General features: G+C 39.2%; 1 protein-coding gene across 3 annotated transcripts in view; it reads left to right on the plus strand.

The window, feature by feature from the left end:
* Window positions 1–21,869, plus strand: part of SLC7A11 (solute carrier family 7 member 11) — a 126,432-nt gene that overhangs the window by 52,010 nt on the left and 52,553 nt on the right. For 2 of the 3 annotated variants that reach the window (XR_008296118.1, XM_015073596.3), the window contains exons 7-11: window positions 4,020–4,143; window positions 6,039–6,142; window positions 7,028–7,124; window positions 8,632–8,781; window positions 10,036–10,213. Coding sequence is in view for 2 of the 3 variants with exons in the window: in XM_015073596.3 (XP_014929082.1) it covers window positions 4,020–4,143; window positions 6,039–6,142; window positions 7,028–7,124; window positions 8,632–8,781; window positions 10,036–10,213 (653 nt within the window). In the remaining variant the exon portion in view is untranslated. The remainder of the gene's footprint in view (window positions 1–4,019; window positions 4,144–6,038; window positions 6,143–7,027; window positions 7,125–8,631; window positions 8,782–10,035; window positions 10,214–21,869) is intronic. The other variant, XM_053216960.1, reaches the window with a different exon arrangement.

Below are 21,869 nucleotides of genomic sequence, written 5' to 3' on the forward strand. Positions count from 1 at the left end.
TGAATTTTGTTTGCTATTTGTTTATATTCTGTCTCATTCCACAAAGGATTTGAAATGGCATGTGTATGTTTGAAGATAAAATGTATTTGTCAGTGCTTTGTAGATTACACAAATGTAAGCTACCAGCCATTACTTTGGGGACCTTTTGGGTTCCTGGGGAAGTCTATTCCTTAGAATGAAGCATTTTTAAGCAGATGTTCCAGACAGTTCTATTTAACAATTTCAAATAAAACAAATATTTATCCATGTGTGACATAGACTGGTTATAGGTGCCAATTTAAAATAAACCCGCGGGAAAAGAAGACTCTCCAAGGCCTTTTGGCTGAAAACTAAGTGCAGCTAATAAAATTATTGGATTCTCACATACTTAATGGCCCTTAATTGAGAAGGTTATGTACAATGACTAGAAGTCTTAAGGAGTAACGCTTCAAAATACATTTGTGTTTTGTTAAGCATCACAAACATGCATAAACATTTGAAAAAGAGTAGAGCTCATAGGTGCGAGTCATTTTTCTTCAGCTTAAAGACAATGCTTTTGTTGCACTTAGAGTTGAAGGATACCTCACAAGAACACAGAGGCTTTGAAATACCAGTGGTCTGCTAGTTCCTTTAATTCGTTTTATTATCATGTGCCATTTGCCTTAATCTGGAGTTGCTAACCATGCTTATCTGCCCTCTGCATCTAAAGCCTCCAGAAAGATTGCTCTGGCATGGCCTAATAGCTTTTATCAGCTCACCCAGTGGCTCTTAAGCTTTGATGCTTGAAACTCAGGAGTTAACCACACAGTGCCAAGCCCTTCTGAACACGTCAACTGCTTTCCTCCGTAATTGATTGCTGTTTATGCCAAGGCAGCCACAAACCCTTCTCCTCCTTCCCTTTGTCAAAGTGAAATGGAACCTAAGGACAGAAGATAGTGGCTCTTTTGCCACACCCCCTCCAATTCTCATGGCCTAATTTGCTCAGAGAGGAATTAATTCTGGACATATGCATTGCCACAAGGTTGGACCCTCTCTCACTTTTGTCTTCTGCTGTAAGTGCCTTTGATTTTTCGGTCTAGTCTCTATATAGTATATCTGAGCTGATAGTAAAATTGTTAATAATCTATACATTTTGGCTTCTCTGGCAGACATGCTTGCTTTTCCTCATTTTCTGTAAAAATTGTCTAGGGAAATTTACTTATTTAATTTTTTAGAGAGAGAGAGAGAGACAGAGCATGAGTGGGGGAAGGGAGGAGGGGCAGAGAGAGAGAGAGAGAGGGAGGCACAGCATCTGAAGCAGGCTCTAGGCTCTGAGCTGTCAGCACAGAGCCCAACGTAGGTCTTGAACCCACAAACCGTGAGATCGTGATGTAAGCCAGTCAGTTGCTTAACTGACTGAGCTACCCAGGTGCCCCTGTCTAGAGAAATGTATTAAGTGAGCCTCTATTGTCTTTCAAATCTAAAAAAATACCCCATTTCTAAACATTGAAACTTCTGAAAACATTCACTTGACATTCCAGTTCATGTTGTACAGAAAAATTATAAAAATCATGGAATAAGTTTTTTTCCCCACCCTTACAGTAAATAAAGCTGCATTTTCAATGACTGCATGAGACATACAGGCTTGAGAAGAGTTTTGCAATAAACATTATATTCAGCAATTATGATTTCTCTGAAAATGAATAGTTAAGAGGCCGAGGGTCCACATGCATGAGAGAGAGAGTATGCTTTAGTGGTTAAAATGCTCTGACTTTAGCTAGCATGGATCAACTGAATTCTGGGTTCCCATTTACCAGTTGTCTATCCTCAAACAGTTATTCAAACTCTCCAAGACTTCATTTCCTCACATATGAAATGGTGATGATGTTCCGAACTCACAGGATATTCGGGAGATAAAATGAGGCAAATATGTAAAGCACCTAATAAAATACTGGGCACATAATACCCACCAAGTTAATGGCAGCAGCTATTGCTGTGATTTTTGTTGTTGACAAGCTGAGAAAAAAAGTTGCACTTTTTTTTTTTTAATGTTCCTTCTGCTAAAGTCAATTTAGAAAACTTCCCTCAGACATACCATAATCTCTAAGCAGGAAACAGGCAGCCTTGGAAGAGCAGAGTTTGGAGACTGGATTCTATGTGGGGAGGGCCACAGCCCAAATCTCAGACTGCCTTCTCCCTGCTAATTTGTAGCATCATATGATGTGACTGTACCACCTGTCCTGGAGAGGTTAGTGACTCCTCTGCACTTAACAATGTCACCTCAATTTTTATTAACAGGAACTTTACACTTCTTAATCCCATTCTTGCAAGGAAAAGAGAATCTTTTTCCCCCATTCTCCCTCCCACTTCTCTCCCCCAGAGAAAGAGCTTAACACACCATTTGGGATGTTATAAAAATGGAAAAGACTCAAGTTTAAAATAATATAGTGAGTGGTTGAAAAGCTGCACATCTACCTTCACGTTCGCCTTCTTAGTCCTTTGCGTTTACATGTAGCCTTTCTTTCAAAGAAACAATTCATCTTTAATATGTCTTATGCCATTCACTCCTTTATATCTAATTGGCCCAGTGATTTCCTCCGCTTAAATGTAGCATTTATCAATCACAACTAGCAATGCATGTTATGGTATTAACAGAAAATTCCACAGGACCCTCTTCACGCTGGGGAAAGGGAACATCTGCTACTTTTATATTAGGATGCCAGGATTTAGAGGTCAATGTGTTTCCCCATCAAGGCTTAAGGCTTTGGGGATCAGGGGAAGTGTCAGGCTCCAAGCAGCATAATGAATGGCAGTTGCTGACTGGCGAGGTTTGCCTGTTCTCAACGGGGGATAGTGCTGTTCAGCATAATGAGCTGGGTCTCTGTGTGCTAAACGTACCCAGCTTGGGGAGGGAGGCAGACTCTGCCTCCCCCACCCCCACCCCCGCCTCCAAGTTCCGAACTGTATTTTCATCTTGGAAGAAATTATATTGAGATCTTCATTAGTGGCACCCAGCAGGGTTAAGGCTCCATGAGGGCTGATAAGCTCTATGGCTAAAAAACCCATCAGCCTTTGTGCAGGGAGCTGAAGGTTTAAGTTGCTTGAACTGGAAAGAGTCTGAAGAGGTGATTATGTTAAGCAAGTAATGTGTATCGGTAACATGGAATCAAATTATTAGGGTCAGTAACTCCTGGCTTTCCCAGTGCATTAAATGAAGACATAACATTGCATTTGTGCCGGGTTCTTCTTGATGCCACGAGTGTCAGCACTGACCGGTCATATGTACTTCACAGCATGTCACCTCTAATTTCATGGGATTATCTGCACTGTTGCTTTAATAGATACTCATGATCTTCAGCTTCCTTTGAACTCACAGCAGGGCAGTGCAAAGTCATTATTGTGAGCACTTCTGTGCTTTTTGTGTTACATATAAAATTATTATTACTATCATTGAGAAAGGGAGATATATCTTGCTCTCATGCTTCCAAAAGCGTGCAACTTACTTGCTGATGAGGGAAGCTACCGAAGAGGAAAAACTGAATGGGAAAGACCTTTCCGAAGGTTAGTGTTAGAAAGGTGTCAAGGCAGTAACTTAGTATTAGAGAGGTAGAGAGGACCATGGTTCTCAAAGAATGGTCCCCTGGCCAGTCACATGGGAATTGCCCAGGAACTTGTCAGAAATGCAAATCCTACTGAATCAGAAACTCAAGGTGGGTTCAGCAAACTGTGTTTTGAGAAGCCTTCCAGGAGGTGGCTGTATGCTCAAGTGTGAGAAACACTGCTATGGCATTTACGGGGAACCAGAATGGGATAGACCCATTTGTTCTGGGGGTAGAGAAGTAGAGAAGACAAATGAAGTATCTGCTCCCATGGACCTTATCAAATTACAGAGGAATATGCAGTACTTCTCCCCAGTAAAACACACATACAACAACAGATCCTGTAATTATCGTGTATACCATTTTAGTCTTTGTCTGAATCAGCCTGTTATCCTATCGTCTTTGCTTTCAGAGAATGACTAACAAAAGATGACTAATAAGCAATTCCTTTGTGCATTTCAGAACCATCCCCCTTGCAATCTGTATATCCATGGCCATCGTCACCACCGGCTACGTGCTAACAAATGTGGCCTACTTTACGACCATTAGTGCTGAGGAGCTGTTGCTTTCAAATGCAGTGGCAGTGGTAAGTCCAAGTTGGGAACATGCCAATTTGAATTTAGGTTAATGAGTTGATGCAATTTTACAGTAGTTCCCTCCAGCAGAAAGTGTTTTGAAATTCAGTAATCTTTTCTTGACCTGAATGATAATGAGTATATAAAAAATTTAGAACACACCTTAGCAATTCCATTTAACTGAGACAGCCAAAGTCCTATATGGTTTCCTGCATTGTTCGTTTCCTGTAAAACATTTCCACATATAGGTGCTGGGAAACGCATTTCCACACGTGCATGTTGAATAGAAGATACTTTTCCAACGTGACTTTAAGGATAGGCGGGCAGTTACTGAACTTAAATGAATGTATTTTTTGGCATGCAAATTGTGATTTATTCTTTATTCTTTCCTGTTCATAAACTTTTCAAATGCTGAGTTCAAATCTTTTTTCCAAAGTACCACTTAAGAATTTCCAAAGGACCATACGTATTTGTTTTTTCTAGTGTATCCTTTTGAATACCAGTAATGGGATATTATTAATTTTAGGAAATACTGAGTTATTCAAAGTTAAGCAGATGTCATTGCTCTAGCACTTCTCAGAATACTAAAGATACTAATGTGCATTTTAACTCCCTAAGAAGGGGATACTTATAATTTTACAACACTTTCCAAAATTTATTTGACCTCAGGACCATCTTTGCTCTCAAAGGTCATGTTACAGGAATGTTATTCTGTGACACATACTTTTATTTTGCATCAAAATTTAGCTGGTAAAGGAGCATTTCTTTGTGACCTCATAACAATGAAGGATGAAAATATAACTTCCCATCGCTAGATGTCAGTTCCTCTTAAAATAGTCGCTATTACCTCATATCGGCAACATCCACAGGGAACAAATTATCTCATTTCGTGTGAACCTCCGTGCGTGTTCACTGTATTAAAACAAGACTTTGCCACTGCTGTAAGTCCTAACAGACAACCAAATGTACAGAGTTTGCTAATGTCGGGTCAGTCATCTCATCTTCCCAGACAAAGGGCAGCACTTACTCTTTGAGTGCAACGTGGCCCATTAATTACATAGCACCAGCTGCATCAAGGACAACTAAAGAATCCCACATAGTGGTTGTTGGGTTTTTGTTTTTTGTTTTTTGGTTTTTTTTGAAAATACATCCTTCATGGAAATTTGCAGTGTTGCATATACTATGGCATGAAAGGAAATTTTGGAAGTTTTGTTTATCTTTCATATTTTCTGTGGCTTGATCTTCTCAAGCTTGTATTTGTATTCTAGCCTTTTTATGGGAACCCACAGAAGGAACTGGCAGATCCCTGAGAGGGAGGGAGTGACTCAATACAGAGAGATTCAGCTAATGTGATTATTCTAGGCACAAGATTTTTGGAACTGCTCATAGATAGGTAGATAAGCGATTAAGTCATCAATTATTTCTCACTATACTTTGTGTCCTAACAGGAGGATTGGGATATGAAACAAGGTATCCGTAATACTTCTCAGTGTACATTTGTACCTCACTATAAAAATGTGGCTTTCCAGGTTGAAGAGAAGGCATTGAAGGATTTCTGTCTCCAGTGGGAGAACTTCTGAACCGAGCTTTTTTTTGCTTACCAGAATCAGAGATGATAGACATCGTAGTTAATAAAGAGTCAATAAATGGATCGTTGCTTTTTGGAAGTAGAGAGAAGGTGCTTATTTAGACCTTTGGCCATAGTTTTGCAAAAAGCAATGCCACGATACTGCTTTTGATTATTGTCTAAGAAGTTAGCCTGACCCTAACCACAAAAAAAGATTATAAAGCATACACGTATCACCAGACTTAAAAAGAAAGTCAGAGAGTGAGTTTGGACTAAATTGTTTCATTTTATTCCACTTTCTGGCAGAGCATTAATTTGCTTCGTTCTGTCTCTCACTAGACCTTTTCTGAGCGGCTACTGGGAAATTTCTCATTAGCAGTTCCGATCTTTGTTGCCCTCTCCTGCTTTGGCTCCATGAATGGTGGTGTGTTTGCTGTCTCCAGGTGAGCGAGTTCAAGCATTTCCAGAAATGCATTTCTGTTTTTGAGATTGGATGTGATAAAAGTAGGCTTAAAAAGAAAAGAAATAGTGCCTCCAAACCTGTTGTTTTTAAAGAGACATGTAAGATCGAAGTCCTCGTCCAAGTATCAGTAGCATGTCTCATTCTGCCCAGTAGAGGGCACTGCTTGTCTACTCATAGCCTACACTGAAGCCTGGCAGGGAACTTTTTTCTTTTTCTTTTCTTTCTTTTTCTTTTTCTTCTTCTTCTTCTTCTTTTTTTTTTTTTATAGTAGGTCTACAGAGTCTAACAACAGCATTTTATTTCTGGTGATAAAATCTCTGTTTCTCTAAAGGTGACAAAAGAAAAAGTAAAGCCAGAGACGCCAGAAATCACTACCCCACCACGTGCATCCCTTTTGTTTTGTTTGATGCAAAAGTCCCCTTTATTTTAACATAAGATTAAAATCCAATCAGAAAAATACAAATATAAGGTCATACGTGTGCATGTCTGTGTGCGCGTGCACGCGTATGTGTGTGTAGGTGTGTGTATTGGGCTGGATCGGATTGACAGCACGCGTACAATACTAAGAATCTAGAATTAGATTCACCGTCAGCTATTTACATGTAGGGAGAGCTATGCTGAGTCGAATGTTGCTATTGTTTCCCCTCAAAGCATAATGTAATGTGTTGGTAGATTTTCTGAAATTTGAAGTCAGATTTCTCTTGAGTCTCTGCCTTATCTGAAAAGCGAAACTAAAGTAATCTCCTAAGAAATGACAAACCATATGGTATAAAATTAGATGCAAGTGTTCTCTTAGGTTTCTGGATTTTTCCCTTTGAAATGATCAATTATCCAGTCAACTCCATCCACATTTTTCTCCCATCAGGTTATTCTATGTTGCGTCTCGAGAGGGTCACCTTCCAGAAATCCTCTCCATGATTCATGTCCGCAAGCACACTCCTCTGCCAGCTGTTATTGTTTTGGTAATGCATATTAAAAAGTATACCTAGATAGAAGCTTGAATAATGGGTTAGCAAAGAGGAATTCGAACCAGACTGTAGCTAGTGCTTTACTTTCTATTCGTTGCTAAATCGGATCTATATATATCTTGGTGGAGAGTGAGAGGCAGGATATTTTCCATCGCTTCCCAGTATTTCTTATTCAGTATTTCTGATGCGTATTTGATGCTATGGGACAATAACCACATCACTTCTTTTGCACCTTTGTAGAAATGCGTGAGGTCTAAGGGAAGTGATTACCTTGGCTTCTGTCATCGACACAGAGTCTCACAGAAAGGAATGTAGAACGAGTCCCATTTCTACATACTGAAAGTGGAGCTAAAAGCCACAGTTCAACAGCACCAAGATGTCATATCATAGGCCCCTTATAATGAAATGCACGCAAAATTAGAGGCAAAATTGGATGAAATACTAGACAGTGCAGTGATTCTGTGATAAAAAAGGGAAATATTTGAGTGCACCTCTAAAGGGAAGAAATAAAAGCACCAAACTTGAGATGTGAGTTATAGAATTCATCATGCAGAGAAAAGTAGTTGTGAAGGGTCGGGTACAGAAGACTGTGCAAGGTATAAAAGTCCTCAAATACCCATTGGCAATGTTATATTCACTTTTACCTACTACTTTGTAACATTTTTGTCAAATGGAATCTGCTGTCAGGGAGCAGAGTAGAATACATTGGACACTTTGCTCTATGCATTTAATCTGTTTCAGAATGTTTCCTTGAAATTTCTTTGTAAAGTATGCATCCTCTCTGTGCTGAATCTGGAAGTTAACGTCACTTGTGGGAACAGAATGTATTATTCGGTGAAGAGGGCTTTCATTTTAAGCCTCTGCTATCAGTGGTGCTGTCCTTGGCATGTGCAGCTGCAGAGACATTGCTAAGCTGATCTCTGTGCTTCATTCTTTTCTGCAGTCTTGAGGGTCACACATGGCAAGCACATGGGCAGAGTAAGTGTGGAGGAAGAAAAGGTCAATATTTTGCATTCGGGAGACGGCAGAATCCCCTAGAAGTGGCTGTGTTTCATGTGTGTGCATAGCCAAGGGCCTCTCAGAAACCATTTACAGAGCCCTTGGCACGTTTTCTAATTGGGTACACTTTTGATCTGGGGCATTAGTTCTTTACCAATCCTCTCAGTCTCTAGATCTTTAAATTTAAGTCATTGACTATCCGGTGTTTTACTCTTTGAAAACACATTCTCTTCTCTCAAATGAAAAGAAAAAATAAATAAACCGACTAAAAACTAAACATCCACATAAAATTCTCTCTGATTAAGTGGTAATGGTGTTCTTCTCATGCCGCTACTGTGCGTAATGGAGTATAAGAGCAGAAAATACAGAATATCAGTGTGGTAGATTATCAGTATAAATAATCAGGAAAAAGATCATCATAATTTGTAGTGATGTTATTGTTTGTTATCAGCTGTGTTCTCTCTTAACTCACTGAGTGTGGTTTTTCTCCCCCTTCCCCCAGCACCCCTTGACGATGATAATGCTCTTCTCGGGGGACCTCTACAGTCTGTTGAATTTCCTCAGTTTTGCCAGGTGGCTTTTTATTGGGCTGGCGGTTGCTGGGCTGATTTATCTTCGATACAAACGCCCAGAGATGCATCGTCCTTTCAAGGTAACCTCAGTAATCTTGATGGGTTTACATAAATCTTTCCCCTAATACCTAGTCCTCCCTTAGTCATAACTTGATGATGAGGAACTTGGGCGGGGGGCAGCATCCTCTGGAATAAAATGCTTAACTCTTGCAGGCAGTGCCTTCTTATCGGATTTGTTTTAGCTTGGAAAAATAATTCAGCAAGTTGTTTATGTGTGGTGCCTAACTTTGTATGTCACATTTCTGAAAAGTGGTAGATACATAGGACATTTGTCATGTTGCTTTCTCTTGAATGTGTCTAATGACCTGATGTGTTCAAAGTATGGGATACTTGTGTTTTTATGCTGAGTAATTGTGGATAGCCATGCTGAGAAAGACAGAGGCAGATACATATGGAATTGTCACTAATTGAAACTCTAAAAAGGATGCTGCTTTACAAAACAGGCACTTTAAGTATTCTTAGTTGTTATGACTTGTTATGTTGCTCTTCTTATACATTCTAGAAGGTATATTCTAGAAGGAATAAAAATGTAAAATAAAGAGGGAAGGTGAAGTTGTATCAACATATCCTTAATAGAATACCCTTTACTGTGACTAAGCATTTCCTTTTGCGAGAGTTGATGAATATGTTTCTCATCTCCTTTAGCCTTGAACGTTCATGGATTGATTTGACCTCACTATCTATTTGCTTTTAAGAAATAACACAGATAATGTTGTCAGTCATGTTGTCAGAATTTGTTTCTAATTACATCCATTGCCTAATGCTGGCAACATCTTTATTAGCGGTTGAATAGGGGTTGGTCTGTTTTATTCCTGTCAGTTCTTATTGTGAGTCTCCCAAAGAAAATCAATATGCACTGAAAGGCTTTAACACGTAACAAGCAGCCCGTGCTCTTGACTCTACATTCAAGCAGATTCTAATCATAATTATCAAAAAGCCAACCTTTTAAAATCAAAAACATAAGTCACACTGGTACTTAACTAGTGAAACAATTCAAAGAAAACATCTCTCGTGAAACATACTTCATTATCCTAGGTTTGTTCTTTTCAAAGATTTTTTTTTAAAGATTTAAGGGAGTAGGTTTGCTACATTCTCTGTGCCCTATTAAAGAGCTGTTGCTATTACGGTAAGGTGGGATGGTGCCTGTAACCTGCTCACATGACCAGCGGGGATTGTCTGATCGTATGACTTGACCGACGCACTCTTCTTGAACCCATCTTCTGTCTCTGGAACTGTTTGAAGTGATTTTTTTTTCCCCCTTGTGCTTGTTCCAGGTGCCACTGTTCATCCCGGCTTTGTTCTCCTTCACGTGTCTCTTCATGGTGGCCCTTTCCCTGTATTCGGATCCATTTAGTACAGGGATCGGTTTCATCATTACTCTGACTGGGGTCCCTGCATACTATCTCTTTATCATATGGGACAAGAAGCCCAAGTGGTTTAGAAGAATGTCAGGTAAGACTCTTACACAGTTTCAGGACCTCTTGAGAGACTATATTCTAGAAGACCCGTCTATGTGTACATACACACATGCACCTTAAAAGTATAAGTAAGGTAACTGCTAGTTTAAATACATTATTACATGTTAATTAGAACTAGGAGAAGAAGAAGCAGGAAGGATGTTTAGGGTAGAGCCACTCAATCCTTTCAGGATATTTAGTTTGAGCTGCTCTAATCACTTCTTAAGAGAGCTTTTTTAGATAGAATTTTATCAGCAGTTCTATAAATGACCTAATTGCTTTCTCGAATCCCTTACTAACCTAATTATTTTTTACTCTGGTTTGAGCTCAGCTTATTGATTCTATAGCATAACCTGCTCTTGCTGAGGGATAGGGAATTAGGCAGAGCCCTACAAAGGCCTCAAATATCATGATTACAACACAACCCTATTTCATAAGCATGGTGAATCGCTAAAGGGTCGTAAGAACAGCAAGAACAATGAAGAGAAGAATTATACCTCACATTTATGTTGTAATTTCTATGTGTTAGCACATATATGACCTTACTTAATCCTTGTAACAACCTTCTGAAGTAGGAAAAATCATTATCTCCATTTTCCAGATACTGAGTTATACAGTAGAAGAATTCGTATAACTTGTTCCAAGTCATGCAGATATTAGGTAGACCAGCTAGAATTCAAATTCAGGCAGTGCTGTATTTTATAGAAATTGTTGTGGGTACAGTGAGGATGGATTACAGAGGGTCAAGGCTGAAAGGGCCCAGGATTGGTAGTTACCACGGTAACCCTGCATAAGGACTGAGAAGGCTCTGATCATGGACGGTGCTGGCAGGGTCCAAGAGAAAGTGAAAGATATTAAAGAGGAAAACCTAAAAGGTCTCAGGGACCAGGTAAATTGCGGGGAGAGGAAATATAGGAGAGGAAATATCGGGGAGAGTAGATAGAAAGGGTGCTTAGGACAGCCTCTGTTGACAGCCTACCTATCTGTCAGGGCTCTGCTGACTGAGGTTTTTCCTTACCTCATCTTGTTCTGTCTTGCACAAGCTCCATATGTGAGATGGTGCTTATTAGTCCTATGTCTGATGGGAAACAGGACTCAGGGAGACAGAGAATTTATTTTTGAGTTAAAGATTTTAAACCATTGAGCCAGGATTTGAACCCACATCTACTGGACGTCAAAGTCCATGGTCTTTCTAGAGTGGGCACCTGAAGGACACGAGAGAAGTGAAAAATATAGCCAGAGGAACAACCATGTTCTTGCTACTGAGTTAGGGGAGTTTAGAAAACAACTTTTGTTCTCACCCACTTGAATTTACTTCTTTTACTGTAATTAATTTTTAAAAACCTGGTAAAAAGTTCAGGGAGATTTCTGATATCTCTGATAAAATTGTGAACAAATAATGTCAGTGTTATTAAAACTCAAAAACAAACAAACAAACAAAAAAACCCTGCAATAATATGTCTACATATTGACTCTCTAGCATGTTACAGAAACTCATTTAGAAGTCAGCCATTTAAAATAGACTTTTGATACTACTCTTTATTAGCTTTTAATTGGTATTTGGTATATTTAGACCTTACACTGCTATTTATATCTGAATTTTGTTTTCTAGCTGGTAACACTATTCCCTGAAGAGGTATTACTATAAAAATTGGGTTCCTCAAGGCTAACACGGGCACACTGATTGTCTAGCAGGGTATTTAAGCTCGATTTCTTGTTAGATCACACCAGTTTTCTGTGGGATATTTTTAGTTCCGTTTTCTCCATGGTAGGCAGCAAATATAGAAACTTTTCTGAAAGGAAAAAGAATCTTGTTGAACAATAATTGTCATCCTGATGACCAACGTTTAAGACGAATTAGCGTTCATCACTGTGAGGACTGGGTCTATCTCAGATCCTGGCCAGAGACAGTTCAAACCCCTGAGCACCATGGAAAAGCCAGAGAACTGAGGAAGAAAGAGCTAGTACTCCTACAGTTGGGCTATGATGAGAAGGAGCATGATGAAAGAGCCAACTCCATGCTTTCCCCCACATAGTAGGGATTGTGTTCTTCCTGTTGGGAGGCAGGCAACTCTCAGTGCCCTTTCCTGTTGCTAACATGCACGTATTTTGCACCATTTCTTTGTCAGTGCATACCAGCTCCCCACTTTTCACACTTGACCCCTCTTTGATGGTTTTCCACGCTCATGTGATGCTGAAGTTTTTTGTTGTTTTTCTGTCTCTAATGATGTTTCAAACATCTCCAAGGACTCCAAATTTAGTGTAGCCATTTGTGAAAGCAGCCGCCATGCAGTAGTCCCCTAATGGTTATTTGGATCTCAAAAATGCCATTAAGTCTTACCGGGGAGCATGGCAATTCTGCCTTTAAACTGTGAGCCTTGTAACCCTTTATCTTTATAGCTGCCTTGAAAGTGAGTAGCAAAAACAACAATCCTCCATAATTTTGTTTGATTTTCCTCTTAGGCGGCATTCTTGTAGTAAAATAAAGAAAATTCATAATATTTATTGCTGCGATAGCAAGTATTTTCCTCGCCTTTGGCCAAAACAAAACACTCATACACAGACACACAAACAGCAGAGTCTTGCCCACTACCTTGCCTCTTTTCCCAACTGCCTCCTCATTAGGAAAAAAAAACTCAGTGTGAACTTGGAGAGCATCTGTGATTTGATATCAAATTTTTGTTGTTGTTGTTGGGTAACATTCTTTAGACCTTCTGTTGTCATTTATTTTCATCCTAATATACATGAACAGGTTAGCCTTCCGAAATGATAGTTGATCAAAATACATCTTGCCTAAGGTGCTTCTGCAAACAGTGTGAGGTAACCGAACAGCCTTCAGAAAATGGTGAAAAAAGCCACGCGGTACAGATAGCCAGGAATGTTCAGAACCAGAGGATCTGAGATTTTCTGAGATTTGATGAATTTCTCTGGCCACAGGATGCCAGTGTTGAACCACATTTTGTTTGATAGCATTCCTAGGGTGAAAAGAAAATGTGCTCTTAAGGGAATAGTCAGATACACAGAACACGTTTTTCTGCCATCTGTGACAGAGTAGTGAATTTTTCTGGGTATTTTTTTAAATGTATTTATAGAAACATGAGCTTCTCACCCAAGGAAAATGGGGCAGACACCCCACTGACATACTCAAATACACAGAGGTAGCTAGACGTGGCCAGCCCTGGCTAGGGCCACCAGCAGCTGTTTTACGTGGCTGCCCCTATTTATCAGCCCAACTGTGTCAGGGCTGAGATGAGTGGGGTGACCGGAAGTTGGTCCCTCTTGTCAGGGCAAGATATGGAGGGCGACTGTATTTAAGCAACATCTTTGATTACGAAGAAGGGTACTTGGGAGCACCAGCAAAATGATCCTAGTCCATCTTTGTAGACAAGGACTTTGTAATTCTGGTGTTCTAAAAGCAGATGCTTCTTACAGTCTGTCACGATAACTTCGTTTATGATACCTCCTTGAAAGCTGTGTAATGCATTTGATTGGCTGTTCAAGAAGACTGCATTGCCATATTTTAAATTAGTTAAGCTTGCCTACATTTCTCAGGGGCCCAAACCATCTTCACTGTAAGGCTGAAATGAAACCATGCATGAGAAATGTTTTGGAAGCTGTTTTTTTTTAAACAAAAACAAACAACAACAAATAAACAAACAAACAAAAAACAACACACATGCTGTTATTTTTACTATGGCTTGTGGAGAAGATTGGTTTTGTGCTAATACTTCACAGACTTAGCCCATTTTGGGTACAGGTCCCCATACTTGTACCAAGTGTTCTTGGGTAAATCAGCTTTTGCAAGGTTAGTTGTTTCAGCTGATTTCAAAAATGACTGAACGTGAAAAGTAAAGCTAAAAATACTGCAATTGCTATTTGCTCTTGGGGCTTGCAGATACTGAAAACACCCAATGCAGACTCATTGGCTCAACTTTGTTTGAAAGGATAGTGTCATGGAGTTGATTATCTCCAAAGGCAAAAGCCTTAAGTGAGCATGGATGCAGCTGAGTTCCACATGCTCTGCAGCTTTTCTGGGCAAGCAGGAAGCTTCTATAGCAGGTTACTTGGGTCTGCTGAGTACCTCTGTCTGACCCCATGGATGTAGATGACCTAGAAGGAAAAGATGGGTTAACTCTAACAGCTTACTCAGGCCAAAATCAGTCACTTCTGCCCAAACCTCCTTTATGATGACAATTATTCAAATTTTGAGATCCCAGGAGAGAATATGAGAGTCAGAGGAGAGAATGTAACAGAACTGATTGAACATGGAAGAAGGGAATGGGTGTGCAGAACCAGAAGACAGATTCTTTGCCCCTCTGTGTGCTGCTGAATAGAAGATCTAAATTGAGCTTTCAGAAAGGAGAATGTCACACTAGCAAAGCATCAGGATCTCTAAGTTGTTCTCCTTTTCTCTGAAACTGATGCTGTGTTGTGACATGGGTAAGTAAGAGGTCTAAGAAAGCAAAGGGCTGGGGGTCCCAGAATGCAGAAACAGACTTTTGGAAAAGGCTTTTGTTCAGTACATAAATGTGAGTAGGCAACCCTCCCCCCGCCCCTCCCCCCCCATGCATGGAAGTGAGCCGCACACACACGCCAGTCATGGGGGGAAGAGTTGGAGAGGATGTAAATTTAACCTCACTGCTTTGCAATCCACTATTGCAGATGCCTGAACTCTCCTACTGTTTCAACCTACCAGATAGCCCTGGTTCCTTCTCTGCTTACAAAAGCCATATATCCCATTCTATTGATGGATACTTACCTTCCCACAATCTATTTTTCTTAGGTAATTTTACCATTTCCCTTTTCTATAAACATGGATTTTTATTACCCTTGAGCACTCCCTTGTGTTCCACACACATCTCAGTGTAGAATAGGCTGTTAACAAATGTAATTTATTCAAGAAAAATTTACATGGAGTTTACCCTTTGCCAGAACTGTGCTGGGCTCTTTATAATTAATGTATATTATAAAAATTAGTGCGTGAAGAAAAACAACTTTGAAGAACACTATTGCAAAGCAAAGGATAAAAAATATACCTTTTGCAGTGACATGAAATACTGCTTGGAAGGGACTATTACAGTTGACAAGTCATGAAAGGGGAGAAAGATTGTATGTCTGGATGAGAGACGATGTGGGTCTGAAACTATCAAGAAGATAGGCTCTAGAGGCTCCAGCATCAGTACAGTTTGAAGAGGTTCTGTAGGGATTGATTACAAAGATCAGAGATGAACAAGAACTAACACGCTGAGAAACTAGCATTGCTGAGTTCTAGGATTGCCAAGATAAAATAACCTTAGAGATCATCCAGCCCGCTAGTTTCTATATTTTAGTGTCTAGTAGAATCATAGATTTCTGGGCCCCACCTTTAGTTTCCAACTTAGTAGGTCTGGAATAAGGCTTTGAAAAGTTGCACTTCTGGTATATCAGCCTATGCTAGTGATCCCAGTCCAGTGATTACATTTTGGGAACTACTTTCTAATCTAAGCCCCTTCTTCTTTTAGTTAAGTTGTTTTTTTAATTGAGTTATACTTGACGTTATGACATTGTATAAATTTCAGATGTAGAATGTGTTGGTTTGATACATTTATATATTGCAATATTACCACACTAGCATTAACACCTTTTATCATGACACATCTTTGTCATTTCTTTTTGTTATTGAGAACAGTTCATATTTAGTCTCTTAGAAATTTTTACAATACAATATTGTCGATTATAAGCACTATGTTTTGCATTAGATCTCCATAACTAAGTTTGTACTCTTAAACAATATCTCTCCAATTCCCTGACCCCCTAAACTCTGGCAATCATCCTTTTACCATCTATTTTAACAAGTTCAGTGTTTTAGATTCTGTAATATAAGTGATATTATACAGTATTTGTCTTTCTCTGACTCATCCCACTTAGCATAATGTTATTGCAAATGGCAGGATTTCCTTCTTTCTCATGGCTGAATATATTCCATTGTGTGTGTGTTTACATGGGTGTGTGTGTATAATCACATCTTCTTATCCGTTTTTCTGTTGATGAACACTTAGGTTGTTTCCATATCTTGGCTATTGTGAATAATGCTGCAATTAACTTAGGTATGCATGCAGATATTCCTTTGAGATATTGACTTCAATTCCTTTGCACAAATCACCAGGAATAGGATTTCTGGATCATAGGTAGTTTTATGAGGAACTGCCATTATGTTTTCCATAATGGGTAAAGCAATTTACATTGCCACCAGTAGTGTATAAGGGTTCCCTTTCCTTCACATCCCCACCAATATTGGTTATCCCTTGTCTTTTTGAAAAAAAAAAACAAAAAAAACATCCTAACACGTGTAAGGTAATGTCCCATTATGGTTTTGATTTGCATTTCCCTGGTGATTATTGATGTTGAATACCTTTTCATTTACCTGTTAGCCATTCCTATACCTTGGTATGACATTTGAAAAAAATGTCTATTCAGGTTTTTATTTGGATTATTTTCTTTTTTGCTATTGAGTTGTAGGAGTTCTTTATTTTGGATAGTAGTCCCTTATCAGATGTATGATTTGTGAATGTTTTCTCCCATTCAGTAAGTTGTCTTCTCAACTCGTTGATTATTTCCTTTGCTGTGCAGAACTGTCTAGTTTAGTATAGCCACATTTATTTTAGTTTTTGTGGCCTGTACTTTTAGTGACTTATCATTGCCTAGACCAATGTCAAGGATCTTTTCCCCTATGTTTTCTTCTAGGGATTTTATGATCTTGGGTCTTACACTTAAATCTTTGATCCATTTTGAGTTAATTTTTGTGAATGGCGTAAGATAGGGGCCCAAGCTAGGGTTTCATTCTTTTGCATGTGGATATACAGTTTTCCTAGAACAATTCATTAAAGAGACTCTCCTTTCTCCATTGTGCATTCTTGGCATTCTTGTCAAAACTTAGTTTACTATATATGTAGGGATTTATATATAGGCTCTCTATTCTGTTCCCTTGACCTATGTGCCTCTTTTTATGCCATTACCATACTGTTTTGATTACTGTTGCTTTGTAATATGGCTTGAAATCAAGTATTTTGAGGCCTCCAGTTTAATTCTTCTCTCTCAGGATTCCTTTGGCTATTCAGGGTCTTTTGTTATTCCAAACAAATTTTAGGATAGTTTTTTTCTATTTCTGTGAAAAATGTCTTTGGAATTTTGATTGGGATTGTATTAAATCTGTAGATTACTTTGGGTCATATGGACATTTTCACAGTATTAATTCTTCCAGTATAGGAACATGAGATATATTTCCATTTATTTGTATCTTCTTGAATCTCTTTCATCAATGTCTTATAATTGTCAGTATACAAGTATTTCACCTCCTTGGTTAAATTTGTTTCTAAAATATGTTATTGTTTTTGATGTAATTGTAAATGGAATTGCTTTCTTAATTTCTCTTTCAGATAATTTGTTGTTACTGTATAGAAATGCAACTGATTTCTATATGTTGGTTTTGTATCCTACAATTTTACTGAATTCATGTATTAGTTCTAGCAGATTTTTAGTGGAGTGTTTAGAGTTTTCTATATATGAGATCACCATCTGTGAGCAGAGATCATTTTATATCTTTCTGATATGAGTGCCTTTTATTTCTTTTTCTTGCTTAATTGCTCTGGCTGGGATTTCCAGTACTATATTTAATGCATCCTTGCATCCTTGCATCCTTGCAGCTCATTAAGCCTACTTAATGATAGGTAAATGATCCTCTTATTAGGTTGTTGAATTTTATTTGCTAATATTTTGTTGAAAATTTTTGCATCTGTATTCATCAGGAATATTGGTCTGTGGTATTCTTTTCTTATAATGTCTTTGTCTGACTTTGGTATCAGCATAATGCTGGCCTCATAAAATGAATTTGGGAGTGTTCCTTCCTTTAGAATTTTTTGGAACAGTTTGAGAAGGGTTGGTGTTAATACTTCTTTAAATGTTTGGCCAGTGCAAACCATCTATTCCCAGGCTTTTCTGTGTTGGGAGGATTTTTATTAGTGACTCAATCTCCTTACTTGGTATTGGTTTGTTTAGATTTTTTTACTTCATGGTTTAATCTTAGGAGGCCATATGTTTCCAGGAATTTATCCATTTATTCTAGATTATTCAGTTTATTGGCATATAATGGTTCATAGAAGTCTCTCATAATCCTTTATGTATCTGTGGTATCAGTTAAAATGCCCCCTCTTTCCTTATTATTTTAATTTTTGAGTCCTCTTAGTTAATTTCACTATATTTCTTGATTTCCCTTTTGATTCCTTTTTTGACCTATTGGTTGTTCAGGAGAATCTCTACATATTTGTGAATTTTTTAGCTTTCCTCTTGTTATTGATTTTATCTTTATGCCATTGCAGTTAAAAAGATACTTGGTATAATTTCAATCCTCTTAAATTTGCTAACAGGGTTTTGTGACCTATCATGTGATCTATCCTAAAGAATGTTCTGTACGTGCTTGAGAAGAATGTGTATTTTGCCGTTGTTGGATGGAATGTTATATATATGTCTGTTAGGTTCATTTGGTCTAAAGTATCATTCAAATCCATTATTTCCTTATTGATTTTCTGGTCTGGGTAATCTATCCATTGTTGAAATTGGAGTAGTGAATTTCTCTACTATTGCTGTCTATTTCTCCCTTAATAATTGCCTAATATATTTAGGTGCTCCAGTTTGGGGTACATATATGATTAAAATTGTATCTTTTTGATGAATTGATCCTTTTATCATTATGCAATCATCTTTTTTGTTTCTTTTTACCATTTTTAGTTTAAGGTCCATTTTGTCTGATATAAGCATAGCTATCCCTGCTCTCTTTTGGTTTCCATTTGCTTGAATTATCTTTTTTCATCCCCTTACTTTCAGCATGTGAATGGCCTTATGCTTAAATGTGTCTCTTAGAGGTAACATGTAGACAAATCTTGTTTTGTTTTGTTTTTTAATCCATTTAGCCATACTGTGTCTTTTAATTGGAGATTAAGCCATTTATATTTAAAGTAATTATTGATCAATAAAAACTTACTACTGGCTTTTTGTTAATTATTTTCTGATTGTTTTATAGTTCCTATGTTTAGTTCTTCCTCTCTTGCTTGCTTTCTTTATGAGTTGATGATATTTTTGTAGTGGTTTGTTTTGATTCTTTTCTCTTTACCATTTGGGTATCTATTATAGGTTTTTACTCTATGGTTACCATGAGGCTTTCATAATACATCTTATATTCATAGCCATCTATTTTAGGCTGGTAACAACCTAACTTCAATTGCATAGTAGAGTTTTACCCATTTACTTGCCTCCCCCACACAATTAATTTTGATGTCCCGATCTGCATCTTTTACATTGTGTGTCCATTAACAAAATATTGTACCTATAGCTACTTTTAACAATTTTGTCTCTTAACCATATTGCAAATCTCAAAGTCATTCACACAATACCATCGCAATACGAGAGTATTTTCAGTTTGACTATATATTTACCTTCACCAGTGAATTTTACACTTTCATATGTTTTCTTGTTACTATTTTTTTTTTATCTTGAAGAACCCTCTTTAGCATTTTTATAGCCAAGTCTATCCTTCAGCTTTTGTTTGGTAAAATATTTACTCTTCTTTATTTCTGAATGACAGCTTTTCTGAATGAAGTATTCTTGGTTGATGGCAGTTTTTTGTTTTTTGTTTTTTTTGTTTTGTTTTTTTTTCCTTTGAGGCCTTTGAATATATCACCCCATTCTCTTCAGGTCTGCAAGTTTTCTGCCAAGAAGTCCGCTGATAGCCTTAGTGGGATTTTTTGCCCACAGAAGGAAATTCTAGTTAAGGAGTCCTTCCTTGGCACCTGGTCTGACATGCTGGCACTCAGAGCCCCCAGAGTAGCATTGGAGCTGGCATCCTCAGATAAGACCACCGTGCCTGGAACCTGAGGCATAGGTGTGCTTGCTGTGGCTGTAGCACTGATGTCTACAGTGTGGGCGTCTGCAGATAGCCCATGCAGCTGGTACCTGAGTCTTCAAAGTTCACCAACCGTGGCTCCTGCTGGCAGGAGGGAATGCAGCAGTGACAAAGGTCCTGGCATAACAGAGTGCAGTGGTGGCTTGGGCCCAGAGGGGCAAAGTGCAGTAGTAGCACAGCCTGAGGATGTGGTGAAAATCTCAACTCTGGCACCAGTGCACTCACAATAGCAACAGCATAACTCTGATAGTGGTCTGTTAAAGGCACATGTTGGGACCCAGGGATCCGGGCACAGAGCAGTAGCAACACTGCCTTGGCAATGACATTTCAGAACTACAACCAGAGACCTGGGGGGTAGGGTTAAGGGCAGCAGTAGCCTTGTCCCAGCAGTGATGGATCAGAGCTCTGCCTTGAAGCTTGATGGGTAGGGCCCAGGGTAGTAGCAGTGCCCCTAGCAATGATAGGTCAGAACTGTGACCTAGAACCCACAGGACAGGGGTCAGGGAAGCAAATGCCCATCTTGGCAATGACAGTTCAGAGTCCTGGGATGGGAGTTCTCAGAGCAATAGTGGAACAGCCCCAGTAATGGTAGCCAAAGTGTGACTTGGGACACAGGGAGTGAGTGACACTTAGGGTAGTGGCAGTGCCCCTGGCAATGATGAATCAGAGCCAGGACCTGGAACCTGGGGGCAGGGGGCAGCACAGTAAGAGTCCGTCTCTGAGCAGCAATGACAGTTCAGAGTCTTGACCTGGGCGAGTTGTGAGGGGAGGGCTCAGGGCTACAATAGCACAGTCCCAATAATGATAGCCAAAAAGTAGCTAGGGACTCTGAGGTTGGGGCTTAATGGAGGGGAGCTTGCCTGAGTAATGATGGGATAAAACCCCATTCTGGGGCTAGAGCGGGCCAAGAAAAGTGGCAGTACCAATTTAGTGCATGGTGCTGTGCCGTGGCACCCAACGCTTGACAGCGGGGTAGGTACATCAACAGCCAAAGCCCACAAAGGCAAGTCTCACCTCAGCAGCAGCCCCAGCCTCAGGGAACAGATGAGGAGTGGGGGCACTCTAGGATGCTGCATCAGCTGGGACCAGCATCACTGAGGACTGTGGGAGACCTCAGTAGCAAAAGCTGCAGTCATTCACAGGATGAGGCTTGCTGGGGTCCTCCAGCTTCTGACTGGGGATGGGGTGATACAGGCAAAATGCTTTCTCTACATTTCTATGTAGACATCAATTTTTGAGCTCTGCCACACTTTTGTTCCTTTTTCTTTGTTGTTTGGAAATCTCCCTGAGCTGTTTTCTTCAGTTTGTAGCTGTTTATTTATTGTTCTTGGGTCTCTTCAGTTTGCGTGCATGCATGCGTATGTGCATGTGTGCGTGTGTGTGTGTGTGTGTGTGTGTGTGTGTAGAGGCAAGTGTTAGGACTTCCTAGCCCTCCATGCTGCTGATGGCACTCCCAAATCCCTCATTCTGCAGATGAAGTAATAAAGCCCTGAGACATAAGATGTTTTACTCAGTAATAGTCTACAAGTTTGAGACTGGACATTACAGTATGAGTCAGTTTGATTTTGCTGAGGAATTGGTTGTAATCTCACAGGTACTAAAACAACAAAACAATTTGAAACCGAATATGAAGTGTAGTTTTGAATGTTTATTTATATCTTCCTTCTGTTGCCTCAAAATATTTTCAGCTTCCTGGTCTATGAATTAAAGTTCCTAT

The sequence above is a fragment of the Acinonyx jubatus genome, chromosome B1 (genome assembly GCF_027475565.1).
Source record: "Acinonyx jubatus isolate Ajub_Pintada_27869175 chromosome B1, VMU_Ajub_asm_v1.0, whole genome shotgun sequence".
NCBI classification, from domain to species: domain Eukaryota; kingdom Metazoa; phylum Chordata; class Mammalia; order Carnivora; family Felidae; genus Acinonyx; species Acinonyx jubatus.